At 42.9% G+C, this 26598-nt stretch overlaps 1 protein-coding gene across 1 annotated transcript; it reads right to left on the reverse strand.

The window, feature by feature from the left end:
- ptch2 (patched 2) lies at window positions 1-26598 on the reverse strand. The gene is made up of 22 exons (XM_067362720.1): window positions 26194-26598; window positions 24386-24578; window positions 16507-16696; window positions 16339-16408; window positions 16083-16174; window positions 13799-13994; window positions 13594-13715; window positions 12778-12925; window positions 11758-11889; window positions 11494-11649; window positions 11320-11412; window positions 11077-11202; window positions 10268-10386; window positions 9430-10169; window positions 8377-8519; window positions 8098-8278; window positions 7686-7966; window positions 6513-6650; window positions 6277-6419; window positions 2456-2846; window positions 1847-2354; window positions 1-1717 (listed from the first exon to the last, which is right to left on the reverse strand). Exons 1-22 carry the CDS (start codon window positions 26344-26346, stop codon window positions 1683-1685), a joined length of 4350 nt encoding a protein of 1449 aa, XP_067218821.1. The 5' UTR covers window positions 26347-26598; the 3' UTR covers window positions 1-1682.

Here is a 26598-nt window from a genome sequence, read left to right on the forward strand (position 1 = left end):
CCACCCATACTCCTCCCACAAAAAAAAACAAAATCTCAGAAACAAATAGATATAATTATATATTTATATTTATAATATATTTACTCTTTAAAAATATAACTTCAGTCTAGTGACTAACATCTGTACAAACTACAAAAATAAAAATTTAATATAAATAATTTATATGGCATGACATACATTTGAAACAAAACCCCTATGCAGGACCCCCATCCCCTACCCTTGTCTCCTGTCTGCCCAAGCCACTCCTGTCCTCAAGCTGTACATGTGCTTTAGATTGCTTATTTTGCGTTGTCTTCCAGATACAGTAGCTACTTGGTTTGTTTCTGTTAAAACATATTTTGTTAAATAAAGAGATAGAGAGTGAGAGAAGCTGCCACTTACATTAACACTTTTCCCTGCATTTATTCTGGCAGTGACTTGACCAATACTGAATGAGTGAGCTTTTGGCTGAATATTGGACCTAAGAAAGAATTGCATTGCAGACAAAACACTAGGAAGACTAGCACCATAGCTATTTATCTGTCCCTACACTGGCCTTATGGGAGAAGCCCAGAGGGCAACTACCAGGTAAACGATTGCGCAGGGCTTTTGCTATGTACAAAGCAGCCAACAAGATGACAAAAAAAGAGAAAACAAACAAGCAAACAAAAATCTCATTTTGCACTCGCACAAAATTCCCTTTCTGAATGATATTTGGGTAAACTACACGTTTGCCTGATGTCTCCCAAACTTTTGCTGGGGCATATATAGTGACAAACTGAAGCTTACTCATGTATGGCTAAAATAACCATAGAGGAAAAGCATAAACAAAAGTAATTTAACCACCCCTTCAAGTATAAAAATGTAGCCTGCAAATGAGTATATAACGGAATAATGTAACAGGAAACATTAGACCCATAGTTCTGCTGTTCACTGCACACTGTACTAGACAGAGCATTTCATGCTAACAATGATGAGTAAAACCATGAGAAGTCATAAAACAGATGATAACATTAAGCTAACAGTCCATATCAATGACAACAGTATAGTGATGCAACAGTTTGACAAATTATTTGTTTTAAGATTAAAAGTTAAGAAGGCACAATGGTTGCTGGCAGTAAAATAAATAAAGGAAAAAAACCTGGAAATTTCAACTGAGAAAAACTGTTATCTATATAGGTTTGATTTTGTACAGTGCAATCAAATATAAGTCAACATCTTTGAACAAAACAGATAAGCTTCCTATTGGCTGCAGTTTAAGAACATGTTAATATAAAGTTAAATCTTGGCTTATGTTGGGGAAAGGGGTACTGCATATTTTCAAGACACGTCATATTAAATTTGAAGAGTAGCAGCAAAAAAAAAAAAAAAAAAGGAACACTGACCTTGCATTTCAATAACCAATATCATTTCACTTATTTTTACATATAGCACATTTTATAATCTATACATCTGACATTTACACAAGAGAATACACAAGTTATACAGCACATTTTAAAATAGTTTCCCTCTTTTTAGTATTAAAATATATATATATATTTATAAATGTCTAAGAAGACCTTTTTAATAATTTTAAAATAAATCCTCTTGTCTGTGTGAGGTCTATGTACAGTTCAAAGAGATAAAAGACACTGGGCTGGGGTTGGGAACTTCCCAAAACAGCCAGAGATTCCAGACAAAGGGATGTGGGGGCTGGGAGCAGTCTAGCAATCTTTGGCTGCTTGAATCCATGCACCACCTGTAACACATGCAAAAGATAGAACATGGTTACGATCAGTACGGACAGCTGTCTGCTTTTTCATAATATCACATCAAAAATACACAAATCAATTGCAATGTTAAGCTATAAGAAGGTTAAAGTCTTTACCTAGTGTCTGGTTAGCTTGATGCTGGCTTTTCTCTGTGGATTCCAGATCTTGAAGTTCCAAAGAGTCCCTCTTATAATGTGTAGCTTTCCCATATGTTTGAGAAGTCCTCTTAGAGTCATCTAAAGAGTCTGACTCGTTATTCTCAAAACCCTCGTGCATGTAACCCTGGTACGACCCCGGCAAACTGGGGTGCACTGCCACTGTCACAGAGGCTGTTGCTGTAACCATGGTAATGGCATTGTTAGGGTGCTGCAATGCCCCAGGGCTGTGGGCTGGGGCTGTAGTCCTGTTTTGATGCTGCCCTCTCCCTGGTTGTGGCCCTGGGCCACACTGAGTAGTCCTACGAGGACAGTGGGTCCTGTCGCTAGGTAAATGTTGTCTCCTCTGCCCTTGGTACTCATGTTTGTTGTCCCACCGTGTGATCTGCGAACTGACCGAGTTGACAGCATTCTGCTTAGACTCGCTGTTCTGTCCTTTAGAGCTGCTTTCATTAAAAGGTTTCACCACCTTGGAGGCAAGAACAAGCACAAGCACATTAAAAAAAGTGTTCAATGGCAGCTACATCGTAAGCAGTTTGATTCCTAATGTTTTCTGTCAGGTTGACTTACTGTGAGCTTAGGGAAGCTGGGGTTCTTGCTGGCTTCTAGCAGAATATGAGAGGTTGGAGGTTGAGCTGGTGGTGTGATGTATGTGCTCCTGTCACAGTACTTGTACTCCTCCTCGCAGATGCCAGAGGTTGTCGTAGTTTCAGAATAGTATTCTGAGTCAGAGGTCTCAGAGAACGCCTGACGGGGTCCCTTGGGGATGTGCCCAGCGTAGTACCCATGGTGGTTCATAGGAGGAGGCATGGGCTCAGGAGAGGGACTTTGCAAATGATTACCGTTGTTAGCGGGTATGACCTCAGCTGGGGGGCCCATGAGCGAAAGCAGTACCGGAAGTAGCACCAAACCGTTCAGGATCCCCAACAGTGTCAGTATGGCCAACACTGCGAAGAAGTATCTGCAAAAGAGAACACAAATGAAGAGAATATTAAAGCTAAAGCAGCCACCAAACATCCACAGCATGTTCAAACAAGATATGAGACAATGTGGTCATCATCAAGGAGAGGAAGGTTGTATCCAAGAGTTCTTGTAAGATGCTGCTTCCCTTCTTATCCATCGTTTCCCCCCCTACATTTCCTCTCCCTGCTTCCTCTGTCCTGGTGACCTGACAAAGCTGGATAGAAATTCCTGGGTTCCATCTTTGTAGCTAGTGCTCGCTCTTTCTCCCTCTGGGAGCCCTCATCTATCACCACTGCCCTGCCACTTCCTGAGGAGATGTGTTTACATTAGTGAGCAGATTCTACGTGTCAGAAACACTCACCCCTCTCCATTGCTTTTCCCCCTCTGCTTCCCTCCCTCTGGCCTAAAAGCTGCCACTGCTGTTAATGTAATTTTCTCCTCAGCAACTTAATACTCTCTCTTATTAAGATCCTATTTCACCCTGGCCAGGGCACGCCACCTTTGTGTTTACATGGGAAGGCCAGGCAAGACCTTTGCTTTCTAACTTTTTCTTCCTCTTGCTCTCTCCCTCCTCCTGGCCCTCAACAGCCATGTTGGTTCAAGAGCTAATCATGCAACACTAGCATGGAGATCTGCTGAAAAGTATTTATTTCACGTGTGCAATAAACTGTACTGTGCAAATCCTGTAAAACTGACCCTAGAGTCCATCAACAACAGTTCCCGCAGTCAACAAGTATTCTGTGTTCTGACAAACATTTCTCTTATTAGTCCAAACCGTTCTGAGTAACACTAATACTAAGACTAGTTATTTTCTCAGTGGAGGTGACTAATGCAGGAACCTTAATCCAGTGCTGAAGACAAGCAGGAAACACCACCCTTCACCTCCAAAGCCAAGAACATGGAGGTCTGGTTGGCACAGGCGCTAGCGGGTCTGTTGGAGCAGTGTGAAGTGGTGGAGTTGCTTAAGGCTGAAAACGTAAGTTTGAACGAAGGGGCCTAGGGAGAGGGTGGTGAATGAGGTTTCCCAGGCTTTAGCTCCTGAGTGAGTGCTAGATGTTAGCAGTAGAGGCTAAAGATATAAGGCTGAGAAGAGCACTGGTAGTTTTGCTCTGTATACTGGCTTGCGTGTTAACATGTAGGGCTCACTAATAAGCTGCAGGGCTGTGAGGGTGTCTGCTCCTCTGTGCTTCAGCTCAGAGCATTGAGGGAGGGCTCTGATTCACCACAAGAAAGACAGTGCATGAGAAAATTAGAGAGCACTTCAGTTAAATGGTTACACTAAAAAGAGACAATTCAGCTGTTTTAGCTGTGGTTCAGACTTCTGGAGGTAAGAAAAAGAGGAACAGAATCTGGAAAAAAGTCTGGAATGTTCTTTTAACCTCCCACCCTCTGACCATTTTTGCTTCTGTCGCATCTACAAGAACCTTGGGTTTAAGAAAGAAAGGCAGAGGGGGAAAAGTTCATCTTTGGCATATCTGCTTGGAGCATTCCAGACGTACAGTGGAAACTGCTGTCCACTGACCCGTCTCCTCCAATGAGGCCATGTGTTTACTTTGGCTGTCTGAGAACCGTCAAACAAATGAATCAAAAAACCCTGTTAAAAAGATTACAGGTCTGACGGTCATCGCACCACTGAACCTCCATTTTGGATCTATTTTGGTTTTGTCTCTATCGTGGCTCCCTAAGGAACTGAGACCTATACTGTATCACAGAACCTCTAGTTTTAAAAGACTATAATTACCTATTTTCAGTCATTATGCACAGTCAGGGAGAGGTAATATTTAAATTGACCTCTAAAACCCAAATTTCCAAGGTGGCCTGTCGGGGTCTGTGCATAAAACACAGAACTAACGGAGACTTTGGTCAGAATTATATGCCACATTTAGACCAGAGATTGAGCTATGCTATGGGTTTCACAGACGGAGACAAGCAAGACTGCTTTCATTCCCTCTACTCCTTCCTCCCAATTCTCTCATGTCTGTGTCATTAACATGATAGATGAATCAGACAGCTTGAGTGTGAACCATTTTCTTTTTCAGTCATCTCTCTCTACGGTGATGGCTGAATGCAGTTAGAAGAATCACATAGTTTGAGTGACACTGATAGGAGTTTGAGAAAGGCACAATCATCCTTTCAACACAGTTTGTAATGTTCAGTGAAAACATGAATGCTGTTTAAGAATGGAAAAGATCAGACAAAGCAGCCAACCATCTCTGGCTGCACTTATGTCCACCTTTTGTTAGTTAAAGGCGCTCATTCTGTCTGACAGTCCTGTATACATGGAAAGATTGGAAAAGGGGTGCATGTTTATTTTAATAAGTCAACATTCCGAAAGTGGAGCATGATTTATTTAAGGAGTAAAAAAAAAAGAACAAGAAAAAAAGGGGAAAAAAGACTAAACCATCCATGGGCCCCGCCTGGGTTAGACCTCCAGAGTAGACCTAGTGTTAGGAATTCTGTTGTTTATATAAACTGTAATCTTTTCCATTCCAAGTCAGGGGTTGGAAAGGGTGGCTCATTCTAAGAGGGGCCGCTGAGCTTGTTCTCCTGTTTATTCAGTGTCCCATAGCCAGGAGATGTTTACAGCAATGTATTTATGCTACTCCCCAGCTAGAGGGCCAGAGCTCGCTCTCTCTTTCTCTCTACATCTAAACAGGACCTCCCACTGTGAATGCCCTAGCGCTGGCACACCGCTTGCACCAAATGGCTTGCTCCAATCCCCAACCCCCAATCTTTTTTCCAGTTTTACCACTTTCTTAAAGCAATCTGCTCTAACACCCCTCTGCAGTTACCTGAATACCCAAACCACTTCCTCATATCCAAGTTACTCTTTGGTGCTTGAAAACAAATGATCAAGAGACAATTTTTATTTTCAACATGCAGCTATGTTGTGCTGGATCCTCCAACTAAGTAATTTTTATGTCATGGGTCTGTTTTAGGCGGCTCTCAAGGTTGTGGTTAGCTTTCAGCAGAGCCCAAATTCAGTTGAAAAAACTACCATTTGATTTTTTTCTTCCTGTGAAGCAGGCATTAAACCAGGCAGAAAAACTGGCCAAATGCTAGAGGGAGTTCACAACCAAATGATTGGGCAGTTGACCTCCTCCCCACAATCAGGGTGCAAGTGTGTGCATGTTGAGTCACCGCACAGTGGGTTGTATATTTACATGTTTACAAGCAGCTGCTGCACTCCCTTGATGTTTCCTCCATTTGTTGTGCATTCAAGCAGCTCAAAAATGTTTGTAAGAGTGCTGTGGTGGTCTAAGGGGAGTTAGAGACTGACAACACCAGGTGATGGGGAGCCAAACGTTACCACCTGTACCCTAGAGCCACGTGGACAACTGTCTCCCTACCTAAGGCCTGCCACCATTTTGAAAGGCAGCATATGGGTTGACCTCAGAGACCTGTCTGGAGAAGTGTCAATCACTCACCTCATGATGAAGTCAAACTCTGAGCCAGCAAGCATGAGCACTCCCAGCAGAGTGGATATGGCGCCGTCAATCACAGGAGCGAACATATGCTCCATAGCCACGGCTGAACGAGTGTTCCTGTCCCCAATGGCAGTCAGAAAACCCTACAACAGAAAATAGAGAGAATGAAAATGCTCTATTTGATTTCACTAGCAGAAATATAAATACTGATGAATTACTATGAAAGATGGTCTTACCAGGGCAATGTGCACAGTAAACTCCACTCCAATACCAACAGAGGCTATAAGGATGACCACAGGAATGGCACTCAGCTTGATACCAATTAGGCCCATGATACCAAAAAGTTCCACTGTCATCATGGCCAAAATAAAAACCTGAGGAATAGAAGAAAAGACTAGAATGTTAGCAGCTACACCACTAGGAACTTTGTGCATGGAAATAGCTCTACATTAATCACAATGCAGAAATGGGCCTCACTGGGCCAATATACTCTACATTTCACTGTCATCTGCCCCAAGTATCAGATTACCTAATGGCCATGTCCTGGCCACTCCCCATGTTATCTGAGTGACACTATATGATAAAAGAGCATAAGAGTCCTTAGTGCTTTCCTACTCATGAGAAACTGTTTTATATAATAAATAGGGCACTTGGTTAAGTCTTTGCCCTGAAAACCTTTGATGTTGGCAGGGGTCCCAATTTGGTCATGCTTAAATTGGAGATGGTAAAATCCATTTTACTGTGGCTCCATATAGGCTGTGAAACTAAAGATGACAGAGCCGATTTTGAGTTTAAAATGTGCACTAAAGAACTTGCATTATAATTTTACTTAATGCCATAGGCATTTACACTCAAATAAGTTTGACATATTACAGCTAAACCAGAAATACATGTCAACCAAGGCCAATGGCTACTTATAGTTTTCTTGCTGCTTCATGTTGATCTGAGGTCCTCACCAGTCTGTGTGAAACCCTCCTAGCCCCTAAACTAACCCACCCACCCACTACCCCCACTACATCCAGTCCCTGATGGATGGGTTTAGCAGGCCAAGGTCGTGACTGGGCAGATCCGTCCTGTCCCCAAATTTCTGGACAAAGGCAGTCGGAGGTAAAAGCCTTCAGGAGAGCTGTGCATTTCTTCTTTAGAAAGTCTTGCTGCATCCATTTGAATGACAAAAGAGACGAGGGGGAGAGTACGTATGTGTGTGACCTTGTGTGTATATATGTGTTTATGCAAGCAGCACCCTCTAGACAACCCGCCAAGACCCTCCCCAGAAAACTGCCCTGGTGGCAAAGTTATTGAGCTGTGTTGAGGGGATCAGGGGGAGCCAGAGAAATAAGAGAATAGAGGAAAAGGCTAGAAAAGAAGGGAGTTAGAAATGGATTAGGGTGAGAGGAAGGCAAACTTACAATGACGCCTGCGGTCCAGGGGTTGAGCAGAAGGATGGCGCACACCAGGAAGGTGCAGGCAAGCACTACGCTGATAGACAGCAAGAACCAGTGGCGCAGACCAATGTACTGTTCCCAAAACAAAAAGGGGTAGCCGTTGGGATAGTTCTGGATTCCCTGCCGCATGAACTCCTCGCAGATTGTGCGCACGCTCTCAATGGCTTCAATGAAGTCTGAGGCTTGTCTGAGGCCATTTAGGTAGAAAGGAAACTGAGCAAATTCTAGAGGCTCTGCCGCAGGGACTGAAAGAGAAGAGAGGTAATGCTCTTAGACACAAACACATGCTACTTCTGAAACATATCCATAAATATGGCTTTTAAAGGTGGTCATAAATATGACCACCTGTCTAATGTCATTGTCTGGGTTTACTTACTGCGAAGGTTCTCCCCAGTGTTGTCGTACTTATCATGGATCCACTCCCGAGGATGGGGGTAAAAGTTGGCTTGGGAGGCAGCATAGCCCAGTGGATCATTACTGACCCATACTGTCAGGTAGATGTAAAAAACCTCTGGTGGAATGAGACCATCCTCATCCACTAGGCGACGGGATGTAAGCTTTAAAAGAAATGAAATGTGAAAATGTAAGTTTTGGGATAGACTGCAAAGTTTTGAAGCAGTTTTTAAACTAAATGCACCAATAGTTGACCACATACCTGGCTGTAGTTGAAAGGGTCTTTCTTAGAGCCAGTTTGTATAAGAAGCTTGTAGGCCAGTGCTCCATCTTCTGTGCCATTGCGATAGCTGTCAGAGGTAATCCTGCCAGCTTCCCAATCAGCATCAAATGTAGCCTGAAGACCTACATGGATAATGAACAAATATACCAACTGTGAGAAAGACGTTCAAACCTTCCTACTTTTATATTCACAACTCAGCTATGGCAGAAGATTGTTAAAATCACTCCTCCCTTAGATAGGGGGCAAAAACTTGGGTCAGATTTAATGCCAATCCACACACACAAACAGGCGTATAAACCAAACTCCCCCCTCCCCTTGCTGAGTTCTCAATCTTTCTGCCTGGTGCTGAATAAATGTGTGTGGGCTGAATAAACTAACCAGAGAAAGCCTTTCGTGCTCTCCAAATTACAAAGTCTGGCAACAGCTGAAAAACAGTTTCCACAACCATTCTGTAATTACAGAGATCTCCTCACAAGAAAAGGAAATAGCAATGGAGAGAAATAGAGAGTCTTTCAACTAACTCCAGTTTCCACAGCCTTTCAAAATAAATAGCTTCTTTTCAATTCCATGGTTTTAACTATTGTGGATTCACCTCACTCACTGTTAAGCTCTCAATACAAACTAATGTGAGCAGAGGGGTCACAAACAGTCTGAGATAACCCCTGACCCTCCCATAATCCTTTCTATGCCCAGGTTGGAGGAACACAAAAGCAGATGACAGAAATGAACTTTCACTGAACTCTTTCTCTCACCTTCAGAGATAAGAGCATTTTCCACGCAATGAATGAACAAAACTAAAAATGCTACTTTATGTGGCATCTTTCAGCATAGCTATGCAAATTTATTTACTAATATTTTGTAGATTCTGATATATCCTAATCTATGACTAAAACAAAAGTGCATGACAAGTTATGAACTAAAATACTTTAGGGTATAGGGTTGAGCATTTTGATAAACAGTCATAGTAGACAAACCAGTAGCCTCAGCAAACACCACTAATGAAAAATTATTCATTGTGAAATAAAGGCTTACCCTTGAGCCAATCCTGGAAGTAGTGCAGCCACATTCTGGGGAGTCTGTGATTGCTGTCTTTAACTACATATTTTACAGAGTTGAAAGCATTGTGAAGTTGTAGAAGCTGTCTTTGAGAACGGGCATAGTCAAAGCCATCCATGGTAACCAGGTACATGTTATAGAAGGAGAAGTATTTAAACTGGGCAGTGATGAAGTCATACTCCTTTGTGTCCCTGGGGACAATATCAGTCAAGTAAAGTCCATCATGGACCATTGTGGTACCATAGAGGCTGAGGCTCAGAAGAGCCACGAAAACAACGACCACCACAGTCTTAGTTTCGGGCTTCAGCAACAGAGGGGCATACTTTTCCCGTGCAAAGTTTGACAGATTCCAGCGAAAGAAGGGAAGAGGCACACACTCTCGTCCCTCTTTGGGCTCCTCCACCTGAGCTAGAAGGTCTCGGGTGGAGCTGGACGTGGTGAACAGCTGGGAGCCATAAGGATCAGCAGTGGGAGTGGGTGTGGATAGGACCATGGATGGAGGACTGGTGGAGATCTGGGAGGTGGGTGGCAGGATGGTGACAATATGTTGACCAGCTGCATCACACTGGGTGAAGGCCTGCACAGTGGTGGTGATGTGGGTGCTGGTGGTTATAGTGGAGCCAGTGTAGGTCGGGGTGGCCGGAGCATGCTGGTGGTTGTCATTAGCGTCAGAGAACTCCTGAGGCTGGATCTGGATCACCCGAGAGGAACAGGGACTGGAGAAAGAAACATCAATAAACATCTTGAGTACCACAGGCTTTGGCATGATAAAAATAATCTGAGATTAAGTAAAAGGACAGTGCATATTAGTTACCTGTAGAAACAGCACAGGATGTCCAGTCTTTTGTCTTCCCGCCTCTGCAGGTCCAAGCTCAGAATGGCAGGGAAGATCAGCAGAACCATGGCAAAGTTAAAGACCACCACAATAGCTGCCTGAATTAAAGAGTGAGAGAGAAAGAGAGACTTTAGGATAGAGGCCAAGTCTTTTCGTTCATGAGTTCTACTCTGCCACCCGACTCCACAGCTGCTGTCTGAACTTGAGAAAAAACTCTGCATTCAGGATCCCTCGCTGTTTTAGTGCCTCGGATTGAATCCCAGAAAGTAAAATATGCACCCTAAATCAACCAGCAACCCCCTCCCCCATCACTCCACAAATAGTCAACAATCCAAGGAAAGGGGACTCCCAAGGTCACAGCGAGTCTGAGCACAACCAACCCCCCAACTCCGCCAACCTTAGACAGACATTACATTCCGTATCATTACAGCACAGACCACCCAGGGTTAGCCTGGGGAGATCAGAGAAGCACAGTCTGATGGCTGGGTGATATACTGATATATTCACTCATCTCATTACCCCTCTCTCTATCTGTATCCCCTCCCCATCTGAAAAACAGGCTATGACATTAGTTGGATGAAGGGGTTTGACCATAAAATAGAGAGAAAGAATGTGAGAAAGAGAACAAAGGCCATCCTCACTTTGAATTAACTTTGACTGCTCATTTATTAAAGCCACGTTTCACTGCCCTTTTCAGATGGTAACCACTGCTGCCAGTCTTTACGAATGGGCATCACAGGGCGCAATGGTTTATGACATGAACTCACACACAAAATACACACTCGTACCTGAAGTGAGAAGGCACGGAGAGCAGGAATAGGCACTAGTGCAGCCATGAAGAAAGCAAGCATGTTATTGATGGATGTGAGAGCCACACTGGTGCCAGTTCTTCTCAGGCAGTCACCTGTCCGCTCCTATGGAGAGAAATGGCAAAAAAATGAGCTGTGATTTTCAACAGCAACAGAAAGTCTAGGCAACACTTTCATCCCCTAGAAGCCATGATCCATCCAGTGTGTTCATGATATACATGCCTTGAATGGGATGTTGGATCTGGTCTCAGTGAAGGAATGAGCCAGCAAGAACATATCATCAACTCCAATGCCCAGGGCCAAGAATGGCAGCACCTGTGGAGGAACGCAGAGCTCTAAATTACAGCCAAGCCCTGAGGGTGAGTGTGAATTTAAGACGTTTAGGTGTGTATTTACCTGTGTGGTGGCGGCATTGAAGGACAGCCCCAACAGTGAGCACAGTCCAAGTCCCGCAGCAACAGATAGAGCGACTAGCAGCACTCCTGCCAGCCCTACAGCACCCTGAGACTTAGCACAGTCCCAGCGGAGCATGGTCACGCATGCGTATGCCAGCTGTGCATAGAGAGACACATGTAAGGAAATAGCTCCACACATATGGAGACACACTCATCACGTTTCCATTAGCCTTAACTAGAGTTTCCACAGTAATGGATGTCTTACCATGAGCAGATAACCACCTGCCACCCTGATTACGCTGACGTCAGAGAAAGACTTCATGATGTCATTAAGAGTGGTGGTAGAGAAGGCATAAACATTGGAGGAAGAGTTCTGAGGAATGCTCCCATGGACAACCTAGAAACAAAATCACAATTTTAAACATCAATCCAGAGAATTGTAACTACATGATTTTCAGTATTTGTATTGGAAAGAGCATATGTATGTGTCAAATCAAAGATACCTCTTGTGACTGACTGCAATTTAATGAATTTCAGCATGAGCAAAGTTGCTTAACCTAACATTGTGTTTTGAATGAACTTGTGCACTCATTGCGGAACACAGAACAAATCTTACAGAACAAATGACTTTTTCCCGACAACCCACATAAACATTCAATCTTCTGTGGGCTGTACCCTCATCCACTTTTTATTTTATCCTAATAACACACAAACAAGATAGCACGAGACCTTATGAAGCTTGACAAGCAAGAAATAATGAGCACAGATGCCAGAGGGCAGAGGTCAGATGGATCAGATGAGATCACATGAACTCTCAGGCTACTCCATCAGCACTATGAATGGCCGACAAACTTAAGGGGAAAGGAATACCCCTGCACTTTGTTTTTACAGTGCCCTATCCCCCCAACCTCCCCTGACTTCACTTCCCTTTCTCTTGCTCTCTTTCTGAGGCAGTAGACATTATTGAAGGCTCTTCTCTCTCTAATATTCTCTCTCTTTCAGTCAGCATGATGGGTGTCAGTTATCACAAAAACAGCTTGTTCCTATAACTGAGAGTTTGTCAGTGGCCTCCTAGGAAGACTCCGTTTACTAGGCAGCTGAGGATTGATGGAATTCAGGCAGACATTGCCATCCTCTGGTCTAAGGAAAACAACCCTCTTGCACCAGTTGTGACCTCCTACACTCTTTTTACCTTTCCACCTTAGCCGGGATCCCTTTGTGGTCACTGAAACCATTCAGACCTCACAAAGTGACCGTTTGGGTGTGTCATGAAACAGGAAATTACCTCAACAAACTTCCTCTGCCAAGACTCCAAGATGGCAGTGGCTTTGTCCTCATTCCAGTTGATGTCATGGATCTCATAGTCGTCTTTAAAGTGCTCATAGAGCTGTTTAGGACTCATGAGGAGGAACATGGTTTGAAGAGCCTCCGCACTGTAAGGGGAAATACAGAGGTCTGAGTGAGATCGGAATGTACAAATATGCATGTGCAAATACCATTGTGTAGCAAGGTGAGTGTTAATAGGCAGACACGTTATAATAAAGGCTGGAATGATGCGTGTGGTCCCTCTCGGGCTGCTGTAAATCACTCTAACACTTCCACTGAGATTAGAACAATGCTCAAATGCTGGGCAGAAGGCCAATGTACCGCTCTCTGCAGAGAGTTTCATTTATTGCAGATTAAACTCTGCATTGAAAATACACATACACATTTGAGATTAAATTACAGGTGTCAAATACATTTGCTTTTGCTTTTAGTTTACCCACAGTTTGTTTACTTTGTATCGTATGCTATTTTTTTCTGTTCAGTGTGTTTTCGTTTTCCTCCACTCTGCATTTCAGATCTGTCCATAGGTTATGTGGCTGTCCATCATGTTTAATTGGTCTTTCCTATACTGGGGTCAGAGGTGGAAACTGATCCCTCTTCATGTAAGGAATTCCTTGGATGTGTGAGGTTATTAGGAGTCAGAACGATTCCTCCCTCTCTCTCCACCTCTGTCTCTTTCTGATTTTCTCTCTCACTTTCTCTCTTGTCAGGGCCTCCTAAGAGAGGCCCACCCACATACCCCCTCCTCATGCCTCTCCTTCTCCCCCTTTCTCACCTCTGCAAGGCATTCTGGGAGTCCTTTACTCTTTCACCCAGGATCAACTCCTCCTGCCAGTGCATGAACTTCTTGGAGAAACCATGGCAACCACCCTGAAGTTCAGCAGCAATGTCGGGAACCTAAATAAAACAGACCGCACATTTAAAATCTACAGACTCATATTAATAAGACATTGTCATTTGCATTACAACACTGTGCCCACCTGCCATGGGTCCTTATTAGGGGCACTGTAAGGGCAGTCTGTGTCGTTGGGATCCAAGCATGGGCGGTTCATATAGGCATGGCCAACCTGAGCCTTATCCAGCATCTCTCGAAAGCCCTCTAAAGATGTAAACTGGCTCAACTCTTCCATTAGCTTGAGGGGGTCCAGATTCATCCACTGAATGTCAGGCATGCCCCTACGACAATCGACAACAAAATTGAGACACATTTTAATTAAGTAAGCAGGCTAAATCAATACTACAACTTTTTCAAAGATAGCATGCTTTTTCCAAGCAAACCCCTTTCCCCTTCCCTGCTGCTGCCTCTCCAAGCCTGCCGGCACCAGTCTCTCCCTGGTGGTGGTGGACTACAGATGCAGCATAAAGTAGCGTTTATTATCCTGTTACACGGAGGGGCATAATGTGCCGGCGGTCTACAGGCTGCTGTCTCTTAACTTTGTGCATCGAGTCATAACGATTACCTCTGCCTCTAAAACATCTTGATAAGGATGAAGGCGGGCAGTGAGAATGCTGGGAAGGGCTGTGCCGACTGTCTTGAATGCTGCTTTGAGCTCAGTGTTCTCAACCCCTCAGTCTGCAGGTTTTAATCTATCTTCTCTCAGTCGGTGGGTATTGAGAGAGTGGACTGTTGTCTATTGATGTGCCAAGGACTAATTCTCTAGGTGTAGTAAAGTTACAGTTGGACTCTTAACATTCTAATTTGGGGGGTTGGTTCTGGGAAACACTAATAACCAGAAGATTGCAAATTTTAACAATATTGCATTATCAAGGCCTTAATCTATTATATATCACAAGAAAAAGAAACAACACTCTCAGTCAACACCTATGTGGCTAAAAAAATGCCTCAGTCAGAACCCAGAGTGATACCCCCTGAGTGAGAGAGGGGCCTTTCACTGTGATGAGTATTTGTGGGTAAAGAAGAATAAAAGTGAATAGTGTCCTAACTCCAGGCCCAATCTCACTCTAATAACTCATGAAGAGCAGCTTCAAATAAAGCTGGTCCTCTCCCATTCCCACATACCAAGCGCCTTTGCTCCTGCTTGCAAAGAGAGTCTCCTTTATCTCCTATTTTTTGCTTGAGTGAACCGGCCTGGGCCCTTTTGTTTTTCCATAGATTGCTGCTCTTTGTTCCCTCAAGTTTTTTTCTCCCTCACTCTCTCCCTCCCTTTCTCTCTCTCTCTCTCTCTCTCTCTCGCTCTTTTCCCTTTAGAAAAAAAAAAAAAACAGCTGAACTGAAGCGGAAGCCTGAGAGGACATTAGCCTCAGTGGCTAACTCAAGCCCTCTTCATACATGGCCAAATAGAGAAATAAAGACAATAAATAATATTTTTAAAGGCCACTCATCCTTCTCTGAAAATCCGGGTATTAGTGAACTTAGGCTGACGAATAAGGGAAAAAAGTCAATGTAAATTGACAGAATCAGTCTCAGCCATTTTTTTTGTTTTTTGGTCCAGCATGTAATGGAATACAATTCAACTATAGGTTTTCTTTTAACAAAATATTAAAGAGATGTTTTGGGTGGAAGTGTAAACTACAATGTCCAACATCCACAGTTAATTTCTCCCACTTTTTCCTCCCTCTTTTTCTCTCAGGGCCCACGACTTGAATAATGCCCATTTTATTTGTTGGACAACTTACAGCTCCAAGCCTGAGCGATTACCATGAGAATGCACAGTGTTACCCAGTGCTGACAAAGCCGGGCCCCCTCCAGGGCCCCCTCACTGATGGACACTCACTCGTAAACTGAAAGAATGCTTACCATTGTCTGACCCAAAAGCTCCCCTGCCCCCCCACCCTTCCCTCCTACCCACCCAGTAGCAGTCATCTCTCTCCCTCCCTCTCTCTCTTCCCTTTCCATAAGGGCTTCTTCAGGCTGGGGGGATTGGGTGGTGGGACAGGGGTGCAGGATCAGAGATTGTCCTGTAAAGCCCCCTCACCACACTGATGACAACTCAAGCCCCAGTGACGACGGAACCAGGCTTCAGCTTATCAACAGAATAAATAGAGCTTTTGCTACGGGCTTGATGTTAGAGTTTGTCATACCCAGCACCTTTTTGGTTGAAGGTAAAGCCCAATTGTTATCAGAGTGTGTGTTATATTGGGAAAGGGGGGGCCACAAATGTTTCAGAGCTACAGTTCAGGCACAGTCCCTTGTTCCATGATTCTGATCTCCTGAGCTTAGATATATTAATAATAGTCTAGTTAAGCTATACATGACTTAATTAGAGTCATTATATATTAATTAAGAATAAGCAGAATGCTTACGGTAAGTAGGCGGAGCCTCCCTGCAACTTGGAGCCTTCCCAAAAGCAGTCCAAAGGAGTCACGATCATACAGGGGAAAAGCTTGTCAATCATCTGGGGAAAATAGCATATAATCTTTGGTAAGGCAGATTTCATGGCACAGAAAAATATCAAGTTAATCTAAATAAGCACTATAATAGCTGTCTGAAGCACTAAGCAAAAAATAAATAAAATGATTACGGAGAAAGTCAAATAACGCATAACAAAAACATGCTCACCCTCTCAATCATGACATTTTCAATAATTGGGACTCCAGATTTGAAGCAAATTTTATTAAGATCCCAAGATCTGTGGGAAGAAATCATACAACCGCATATTAAAAGATTGGCCCTCATGTTTGTAAGTGTTTGAAATTCCCTGTAAATCCTTCTGGGGGTTGTACTCACTTTCCATAAAGGGACACTTGAACTTTGCTGGCTGACAAAGCAGCCTCCAGGTGGAGCAGCAAAGCCTCCTGGGTAAGAATATTGGTTCCTTCCTGTTTGGGTGTCTGTATGAGCATCTGTGAGGTGAACACTGACTCCTCTCCCTGCTTCTCTTTTGTGTAGCGTAGCTCCTTACTCACTCGACTGCCAGCTGTAACAGAGAGACAACATGGTTTGTTATTTTCAAACATTCAGAAAGGAGACACCTTTGCAGTCATGATGTTTTTATTCTTTTTGACTGTAGGGATAAAAACAAGCCAGAGGAACAATATAGTTCCATGTTAATGATCACACTACAACAATTGTTTCAACAAAGAAACAACCATGATCCTCAGTGAGAGGTTAATGTCATAATTAAACCCAAATTAAACTGAAATTAAACACGCTACAGTTCTCATTCCCCTGTGTACTCTCCAACTAACCCCAAAAAACAGATGTGGGTCTCTAGCACACTAAAGAGTGAGAGTACTCCTTAAGACATGGCCACAATTTCACACAAGGCTAACAAACTAGCTTTTGCACAAAATCCCTCATAAATTCTCCAATGTGGTTGTCTAAAAAATGACAGAACCTCTTTCACAGGCTAATCTTGCCACAACTGGTTTAACTAATGGCTGACTCTACACTGCTTAGGACGGACTGTGGTTCCTGATAGGAAGGTCTGTCAAGACTTAAGGTCTTTCTTGATCTACAGGTCACAATGCCTGGATCCAAGATGTGAGCAGTAAATGGAAAGAGGGAGAAAGGCAGAAGAGTACAGGCAGAAATGCTGTTCATGTGGTATGTTTAGTCGGAATGAAAAGCATCAAAGAGTGCAGAGGAGACTCCAGAGTCCAGCCTCCTAATTAACGGAGGCGGTGGTAAAAAAGAGGACGCGGGGTATCTGTGGCCATGCCAAATACACATGAAACGCACCGGCCCAGATCAGAGCCTGCCCGTCTGCCCCTCCACTTCCCAATACATGATGACAAGCCTGCAGTGCCTGGCTGAGCCCACCAAGCCACTTTTTCTCCCCGGCACATCTCGCTGCCTGCCTCGGTTAATTGAGAGATGGAGTGGAAGAGAAAGAGACATAGAGAAACAGAAGAAAATGGAAAGAGAGAGAGAGACAGAGAGAGTAGTACTGTTGTTGTCAGGGTAGCCTGCAGCTTTGTAAGTGGCTTAAAACTGAACAGAAACAAAGAAATTATACCAAAAATATAAATTCCTTGTGATTTGCCCTGAAGCTTACAACTTTAAGCCTGCAAACATTCAACCTCCTGGTTCCATTCATGCAGCTATCTGACATGCAGGTTACATAAACACATTACTTCAAAAAATGTGGCGGCCTAAATCTGAAGGCCATGTCCGTTTGCAAACGCAAACACACATTTGTGTCGATATACGGACAGCATGTTCATATTTAATGCATTCAGGCATCTGCAGGAATTGAGCTCCAATCCTTGGGCCTGTAATTACAGGGGCTCCTGAAGTAAATTATAGCTATTTGTGTCTGGTTCCTCCCATCTGGACCACCCAGCTAGAGGCCCGAGTGGGCCCCGCCGCTCAGTCACCGCTCCACTCAGCCACCCTCCAGATGGGAGCTTTGCTCTGTTCTCTCGGCTCACTGCTGCTGTACACTTAAAGAGACAGGCACGCAAATACTTTCACAGCCAGAAACACACCGCAGGAGAGTGGAAAAAGAACTGTTATGCACATTTAAGCACTGGGATGTACATTTAAGATTTGAACAGCTAGAACTGTCAAACACAGATGCCTAGGGGGATTTTAAAGTATTAATCTTTGCTTTGAGTTGCTGGGACTGGAACAGGGGTCCGTGGTTATGAAAGCTTTTATGTAAATCAGAGAAAAAGAAAAAAAAGTCAATAGACGGCAAAGTTAGGGCAGCATAAAGGTGTTGTGTGATATCGATCCAGCAATACTTCCATAGAGAGCTTACTGTCTCCCAAGCAGAGCCCCTCCTTCCTTTGTTACTTTCATTTTTCACAGCCTTGGGGGTGACATCACCATCACAGGCCAATTATCTATGAGGAGGGTCTGACCAATGTTCCCCAACATAGCCGGAAAGGAAACCAATGTCTCACAGATTAGATAGTTATGCAGCGGATCCTGTAAATACTCTCTAGCACATAAAATGGTAAAAGCTGAAGCTAATCTACAGTCTGCCTGGGACACAATGGTGGCAAGCTTCAGCAAGCTTGTCTCAAGGTCCCACCCAGGAGCAAACCAGCAAAATGAGCTGGTGTGAGGGGGTCCCCTCCCTGTGGGCAGTATGGAAAGTGACATGTAATTAACTATGGAGAAGAAGCCCCTTGCTCCCTGGTGTCACCCTGCCAGTGGACCCTGTCAGCTCCAATCTCATTCATGTCCACCCTGGCTCGGCCTATCCAGTGCTCTGCAACATATCACCCACAACTGCTTGCTAACATTGACCTAAAATAAAGTTACGGTTAACATATTGATGCAAGAAAATGTGGTTTGACTGAGAAAGGTGAAGAATAAAAATCGCTTATTAAAACTTAAAAAAAAAAAAAGATCATGTTAAAATTAACTTAATTTAAAGATTATGCAAAAATATGCCTTTACTGTCTATGATTTGAGCATTTGAATATGGCGCAGTAGCAATAGGCAGCAAGGTTTGAAACCCACTGCTTTCTCCATTAGGACAGGCCACCTTCAAAGTGTTGTGGGCCAGATTAGAGGGATTAAGAGGCTTCTGAAAGGACTCACGCTGTTCTGGAGGAAGTCCCACAAGGAAGACTGCTGAAAGAGACATTTTTACCTGTTTTCACCACCCAAGTAAACCCAAGAGCACAGATACACAGTCGGGTGCCAGTGCGTGCCCACGCACACACTCTCCCATACACAAATTCATTCTCTCTTTCTGTTTTCCCCTTTTCTCCCACACACATTAGTATATGAAACCACCAAGAACAAAACAAGCCGGTCCAGCTCTTTTGCCTTGGTCCTGTCAAGCCCCCATAATGTCCATTCCAAGCTCTTTGTTTGATTTTTTCTTCCTCTTCTTTCCAGACACATTATATAGACAAGAAGGATAGATTTGGCTCAAGTGCAAATCTTTTTAAACATTTCAGCTCCACTGCAACTCTTAATCACAAGGAGTCTCAATGGCTTGACCATGACTGAGAGAACCACCCCATTTCGCCCGAATACAGTGGCAGATGGAAACTGGTCCACCTCTGCCTCTATGAGTGCTTACTCAAGACCACCAAGAGACTCAATGCAGGTCTTTGTCAACCTAATTTTCAGTCACATTCAGTTGTTTCCCAACAAACAGAATAAAAAAAATTAAGAGAGAAACTCACTACAAAAGCAGCTGGACCTTGTTTTTTTCCCAGCAGATAAAACAATGGAAAAGAGAGGGAGGAAGAGCTGGCTTAATAGCTTATCTATGTGTGTGAAATTCATAAGCACACATGCATGTCCTCTTGTGCATCTCTCTGGCATAACTTTTGGCCTTGAGGATAAAACGAAACACACATAATGCACTGTAACTCTCCAGATGGCAGGTAAAAATATTAAAAACAAATCAAGATGGCTAAAACTATGCTTGAGCTAGCACCTATTCAGACCTGATACTTCTGTCAGCATTGACATAAATTTCCACCGGTTCTGGCATTTAGGTCCTGGCCATTTCCATATGTATAGCCTTCCCTGTACTAATTATGCTAATCAGCCCTAGTGTTGGCTGCTGTGAAAAATACCCACATTAGGCACTCCACTGGCTGCTAATGCAGCTTAATGTGTGGTTGAAACATACATTCATCCCATGGTGAAAGGCAAAATTTTTCCACGTTGCTGGTTTCATTCAAACTGGAAATGAATTTATTGAGCCTAGAAACCATTTCTTTTCCGCCACGTACCAAGAAAATGTTTTTTTTTTACCCTAACCAAAAGGACAAAGTGTTGAGGAGGACAAAAAGGAGACTTCTTTCCCAAAAAGTGACCAGTTTCTTCTTCTTTTTTTTTTTTTTAGCATGGATCAAAGAGAATGATCCTCATTGGACTGAATGTAAGAAATACTGTCTGAATCAGGCAGCTAGAGGGGCAGCTTCTTGGGGGTCTGGACCCCCTCCTGCCTCGGCTGGTGTTGTTCTAGTAACATTAGCTGAAGAATATAAACAGAAAGGTGTACCCTAGAACTTCTGCCATGGAGATAGACCTCAATTTGCCTCTCTACCCTAGATATGAAATGTGTTCTTTTGCTGCACTGACATCCACTGCATCATGCTCCACTCGGTGGTTAAAAAACAAGTGAAATGCCAAACAAACTGATTGGGTTGAGAGAATAAAAAAAAACCCTGGCAGAGTGAGTGAAGCCTTAATTGGCAACGCTCTGATTTGGGATAGAAAGTTGCTAAACTCTGAGAAGGGATGCATTCAGTTCTTATGGCTGTTCTTGAGTAATGGGGGCTGGAAGGCTAGCCTGTGTGGGGTGGGGGTGGAAACGGGGGGGCTGAAGTAAACATTTTCAACTGACCCAGGTTGACTCTGGCCTTGTTTGTACTTTCTACTGGTGAGGTCTAAGTCTCAGCAGTTAGAGTTTATTTATGTAGCTGGGGTACTGTGGCTTGCCATTCACCTCCAATAATGCTTCATAGAGCTTTCTTTCTCTTGAATCCAGCACCAGGACTGGAAGACTGTGTATTTTCTAATGAATTATTGCATTTACCTCGCATTTCTTCTTTGTTTAGATAACTGCTCTTAACACTGAACGGTCCACATGTGTCTGTGTAAATCCTGGGCTTGTGCTGGTTCCATCAGTCTACATGCATGTGGACAAGGTCATTCATGCAATGTGTATATGTTCTTTATTCCTCTCTTCTGATGCCTGGTGGCTTCATAAAACTCAAGCGGGCCTGCTACCCAGATATCCCTGCGCACATTCGAGTAATGTTTGTACAGCTTGTCTATGTGTACACGTCTGTCAGGCACATCGAAATCGTGTCAAAACGGATGAGAAAAATTAAGTTACGACTGTGTATGAGTACATAAACATGTCCGTCTGTTTGAAAAAGTTTGCCGTTTGTTTAGCCCGACACACATTTTTGCAATGACCGTTAAATGCCAACAATCCTTTTGGGAGGCCAGCATTACTCAAGCATATAATCACATATCAAAGTCTGCTTTTTTTGCCCCACACCGATGGGCAACTTGTCACTAACAAAGCTTTCCTCATCCTTTTACTCTATCAAATATTAAAATCCACACAATTGAAACAAGATGTAGTACTTCTAGGTTTGGTGTCAGAAACCAGATGAAATAACTAGAGCTCCTTTGAAAACACAACTTTCTCAATCTTTTCTCCCCCTCTCTTATTCTCCAAACAAATTCCCCTCTGCAATCCGACACTCCACATAAGAAGCAAACATGAAATCCAGAGTAATTTAAGGGTGTAGATTGTAGAATGTTTCTTCTCTCACCAGCCCCCAAACCGTCACCCTACATTTCATTTTATCACCTCTTTCTCCCACCTCACACAGCAAACGAAATCACACTTTCCCAAGAATCAACCAATGATTTAAAGGGATAACTCAACCAAAAACCTTTATGACTTGCATTGTTAACTGGAACACAAAATAAGATATTCTGAAGAACGTCTCAACTGTCTTTCATTGTATCTACAAAAAAACAACAGAACATTCTTCAAAATATAGAAGAAAAAAAGTCATAGATTTGGAACAACACAAAGGGAAATGATGACAGAATTCTCTTATCTCCTTTAAGACTTCAACTATACTAAAACAACAAATCATCATTCTTGGTTTAGAATGCCATAACTTGGTCACACATAGAGATAATAATCATACTAAACCATACAAAAATTCATTAACAGTCAGATATAAAAACGCTGATGTATTTTAGGCCAGGTGGGATAAATATCTCACCATTTTGACTTCTTCAATCGCTCATACTTTAAAAAAAAGAAGAAAAAAAAAAAGAGTTTTTATGGACAAAACAGTAGTCTTAACAGGATGTCTAAACCTGATTACTACATTTATATAAGACATCTAAACACAAGGTTGCTGCTTTTTGCACATCATTTAATGGAAGGCGGAAGCAATTACGGGTGGTCCGGGTGGTCCCTGAGGACATGGACACTTGGTGGCCTGTCTGTCATTTGGGTGGGGGCTAGAGCAGAGGTGAAAGAGGGACAGTCACCGCCTCAGGGGTAAGTAATGAGGAGGCATATGCTCCAAAATGCACAGCTGGGCAAGTGTGAGATCTGCTTTACTATTCCTTATAGCTCTCACACACACACAAAAGATTTGAATTTTTGTGACAAAAAGGTTGCAACATTTAAAATGTAACTGATCTATCCTTTCAAATCTTTGAAATGGAGCAACACCTTTGCCAAATTCATTTTGTGAGAAAATGTTTTGGCTTGGAAAGTCACCCTCTTGATATTTAGCAATCGCTAACAGCACCAGAGACCCTTTTAAATTCAATTCCCAATCACAAGACCTATTATAAAACTCTTTTGTTTGTCCCTGTGACTTTTTATGTGTATGTGTGCAGAAGTGAATGTGTGTGCCTGTGTGTGAGAACTAACCTCTCCTTGTTACCATACCACTTACTCCCCATTCAGCCCAGAGCAGCTTTGTCAATGGGCTATTGGGGGAAACAACACAGGCAGAAACTTTAGAAACACAGGCACTGCCTCTTAAAGGCACAGCGTTCCTTTTCAGCACTTTGGCGTTTCACTCCAGGAGCCCCATGCTTTATGCCTGCTTTACATTAAAACACAAATTTCACTGCCAACATCTGACAACTCCCTCTGCTTTAAACTCCATCTAACGTTCCCACCAGAGAGCATTAGTTCATATATCAAGGCATTTACAGTTCTGCATATTTCAAAAGTGATTATAAACTTGTTTGCCTTCTGACTTGCTGAAAGCCATATTTTTTGACTATGAAGTTGGGAAAAAAAGCATATATAGTTATATATATTAAAGCTCCCACCATTTTTTATATAAGCAAACCAATGCTTATGTTTTATTTTCAAGTAAAAGTACAAAATAACGAATCCACTTGTGCGTGTGCAGGAGCGTGTGCATATTGTGTGTGCGAGTGTGAAACAGGTGGGTAAACTTCAGCTGTATTCACTTTTTTTTTTTTTTTTGGTAAAGGGGGGTGCCTTTATTGTTGAATGGAATCCAAGAATAGTGAAGGACCACACAGCGAGCGTGAGGGGGAGGGTCAGCACCTCAAAGATGGCTAACGATTCACACACAGCCCATCTGTGCAGGGGATCAGCAGTGTGGCGAAAGCCTAGGGGGCTTAAAAGGAATTTGGCAGTGTGAAAACCAAATAAAGCTGCCTGAAAATGCACAGATAAGTGAGGTGCACGGAAAGGACGTCAAACGGGAAAGGGGAGAAAAAGCAAAACATCAAGCGCAGCACCCACCGCAAACAATACAGCCTGATGGGGAGAGAACAAGAGAAGGCTTGCATGCACTAGGAAAAAGAATGCTACGTGTGCGTGACAGGAGATATGGAATTCCAGAGGCCACGGTCTGTGTCCGCTCAAAGATCCCAAGACTTCATATCAGAAGCCCACACAAGGTCTGGGTCGATATCGTCTGACAACTGCACCACAATCACATTTTCAATCAGTTAAGCTTAGTTAAGCTAAGCAAAGACAGTCAAATTGTTTGGGAGAGAGATCAAAAATTGAGGACTATGTAAAACGGTGTCTGTTCAGACCCTATGCAAAGTCACAAGCATACAGCTCACAAATAACTTGTTCCAGGAGATCTCCACACCGATCAGCCCCAAAAACCCACCCACACAGCGAAACATGAAAGCATGGACTCACCTTCCACCCATAGTTTCTCAATGTCCGTTTCAATGGCAGCGACCCGCAAACCAACAGACAGGGCTCCGAACACAAGCAGTCCAATGAAAAGGACTTTTCCACAGTGTCGCTGGATGTGACAGCCCAGAGAAAAGAGAAAAGCCTGGAACCTCGCCCGAATCCACAGTGGTGCTTTCTGTCCCACAGCTTTCCCCTGAGACACAAGAGAGGAACACTTATTCACATGTACAGTGATGCTATTTCGGATCAGTTGTAACACACGGTGCCCTGCTAGGATAGTGAACTGTCCTGACAACACACAAATCAATATTTAGAAGAGATGTTACATTGGGTTTTTTTTTTTTTTTTTTTTTAAGACATTTCTAAATGAGACGCTCTATTTGTTGTCAAGTACAGAATGTAAAAGATGTTTGACTACAAAAACTCAGCAAACCAAATGAAAACAATATGTTAAAATTCAGGGTTACACTTTATTTACAGTGTAATTATACATTTAAGTACTGCGGAATATTAAGTAACTATGCTTACTATAGTAACTTACTATAGGGGTAAGATTAGGGTTTGGTTTATGGTTAGTTGCATGTAACTATGCATAATTTACTGCTAGTAACTACATGTAACATTTGTAACAATGACACTGTAAAATAAAGTGTTACCAAATTCAGTTTGAATACCAGTGTGACAATATCCGAACTGTTTTCTCTGTTTTAATCCACCCTAACCTGTAGTAAACACTAAAATCTCACCAATTTCATGTGCTACTATATAACATGGCAACTGCCATGAGTTGGAGAACTTCATTGGCCTGTAAAACTGTTTTTGTTATATATCTAACTTGTTGCAGTAATTTCTGTAATTTGTCTATTTTTTCAATTTTATCTGTCATAATTAAATTAAAAACTTCTAAAAAGTTGCTTAGTGTACTAAAGAACTTTCTCCAATGCCTGAGGTTTCTCATCTGGTCTGGATTCAGTGCTCATCTTTTTGCTAAGAAAGATGGCTAACGTTATAATATTTAACATATTAAAGCTTCTTAAAAAGGTAGAATGCTGGATCATATAACCTCAACTTAAAGCTGTCAAACATGCGTTTCTATAAAGTATAATTGCTTCAAAATACTTGGTTCATCTGTTACAACAAAGCAAGTGATTTTGTAAGCATTTTCTTGCAGGCTATTAAATAGTCAAACGTTTAATATTGCGTTTAAAAAGCGTGAATTCAGGCTTTGCAACAACCTCACAAGTGTCCTGTAACTGGCAGTCCTGCCTGCAGTATAACTGGACATGTTTTGGTTTCACTCATGGAAGTTTTGACACATAGCCAAGCGTTCATGCGCTTCACTGATGCTTTGTCAGATCAAACTTAATCAGTGAATTCCTCAGCAGGACGCGCGCATTGTCAAACAAACACGCTATATTGTATCTAGACCAACCGGACTGAACACTGAGGCAGCATTAGGGACGAGTTAAACGTGAAAAAGACTAAAAACGCGGGGATAGAAGAGCTAAATGAATGGAGACCAGGCTCTCATTCATAGAAGTCGCTGTCCACATTCACACTTTCATATTTAGCGTCGTTTACTCTCCCTCAAAAGCAATTTCCACCAAACTAGGTTCTGAGGTGTAAATGTTGCCTGTTAATCATTTCCTTCTCACTAGCTTGAAAAAGACACTTCCAAAACAACGCTAAAGAAAGTCATTAACTGTTCCCTGGCTCCCTGAAATGCGAAAATGTTATCACGGACACGAAGAACAACAACACCGTGGTGTATTTGTGTGTCTGTATTCCACCGGGAAAGCGTTTGTCACCTTAGAAATCTGTTTTAACGCAAAAGCGGCGTGGCAATAACTGGGTCTTCGGAGGAGATCTGAGTTCACAGGCGGCGGAGAGCGTGTGTAACTTGGGGGTAAATCTCCAAAAACACCACCGGCCGGTCCCGGGTCTCTGGGATCCGAGGCCATAGTCCAAACGGGAGGCAGAAGAAGCGCTGAAGAAAGTTAAAGGCAAACGCGCTGCGTTAGGCAGAGGCGATAATAGTAATAATCCAAGATTCGCGACACGCGCATCCACCGGGTTCAACTTTAAGAAATATTCTCTAGTCTTTCCTTGAGCCAAAGTCTTCCAACTCCATCCCAACATTATGTGCGCGAATCCGTATAGATCCTTCGGTCTTCATTCGTCCAGCTATAGCGCGTAACTCGTTTTAAAGCAGA

This window comes from Chanodichthys erythropterus, chromosome 16 (genome assembly GCF_024489055.1).
Source record: "Chanodichthys erythropterus isolate Z2021 chromosome 16, ASM2448905v1, whole genome shotgun sequence".
Taxonomy (NCBI): domain Eukaryota; kingdom Metazoa; phylum Chordata; class Actinopteri; order Cypriniformes; family Xenocyprididae; genus Chanodichthys; species Chanodichthys erythropterus.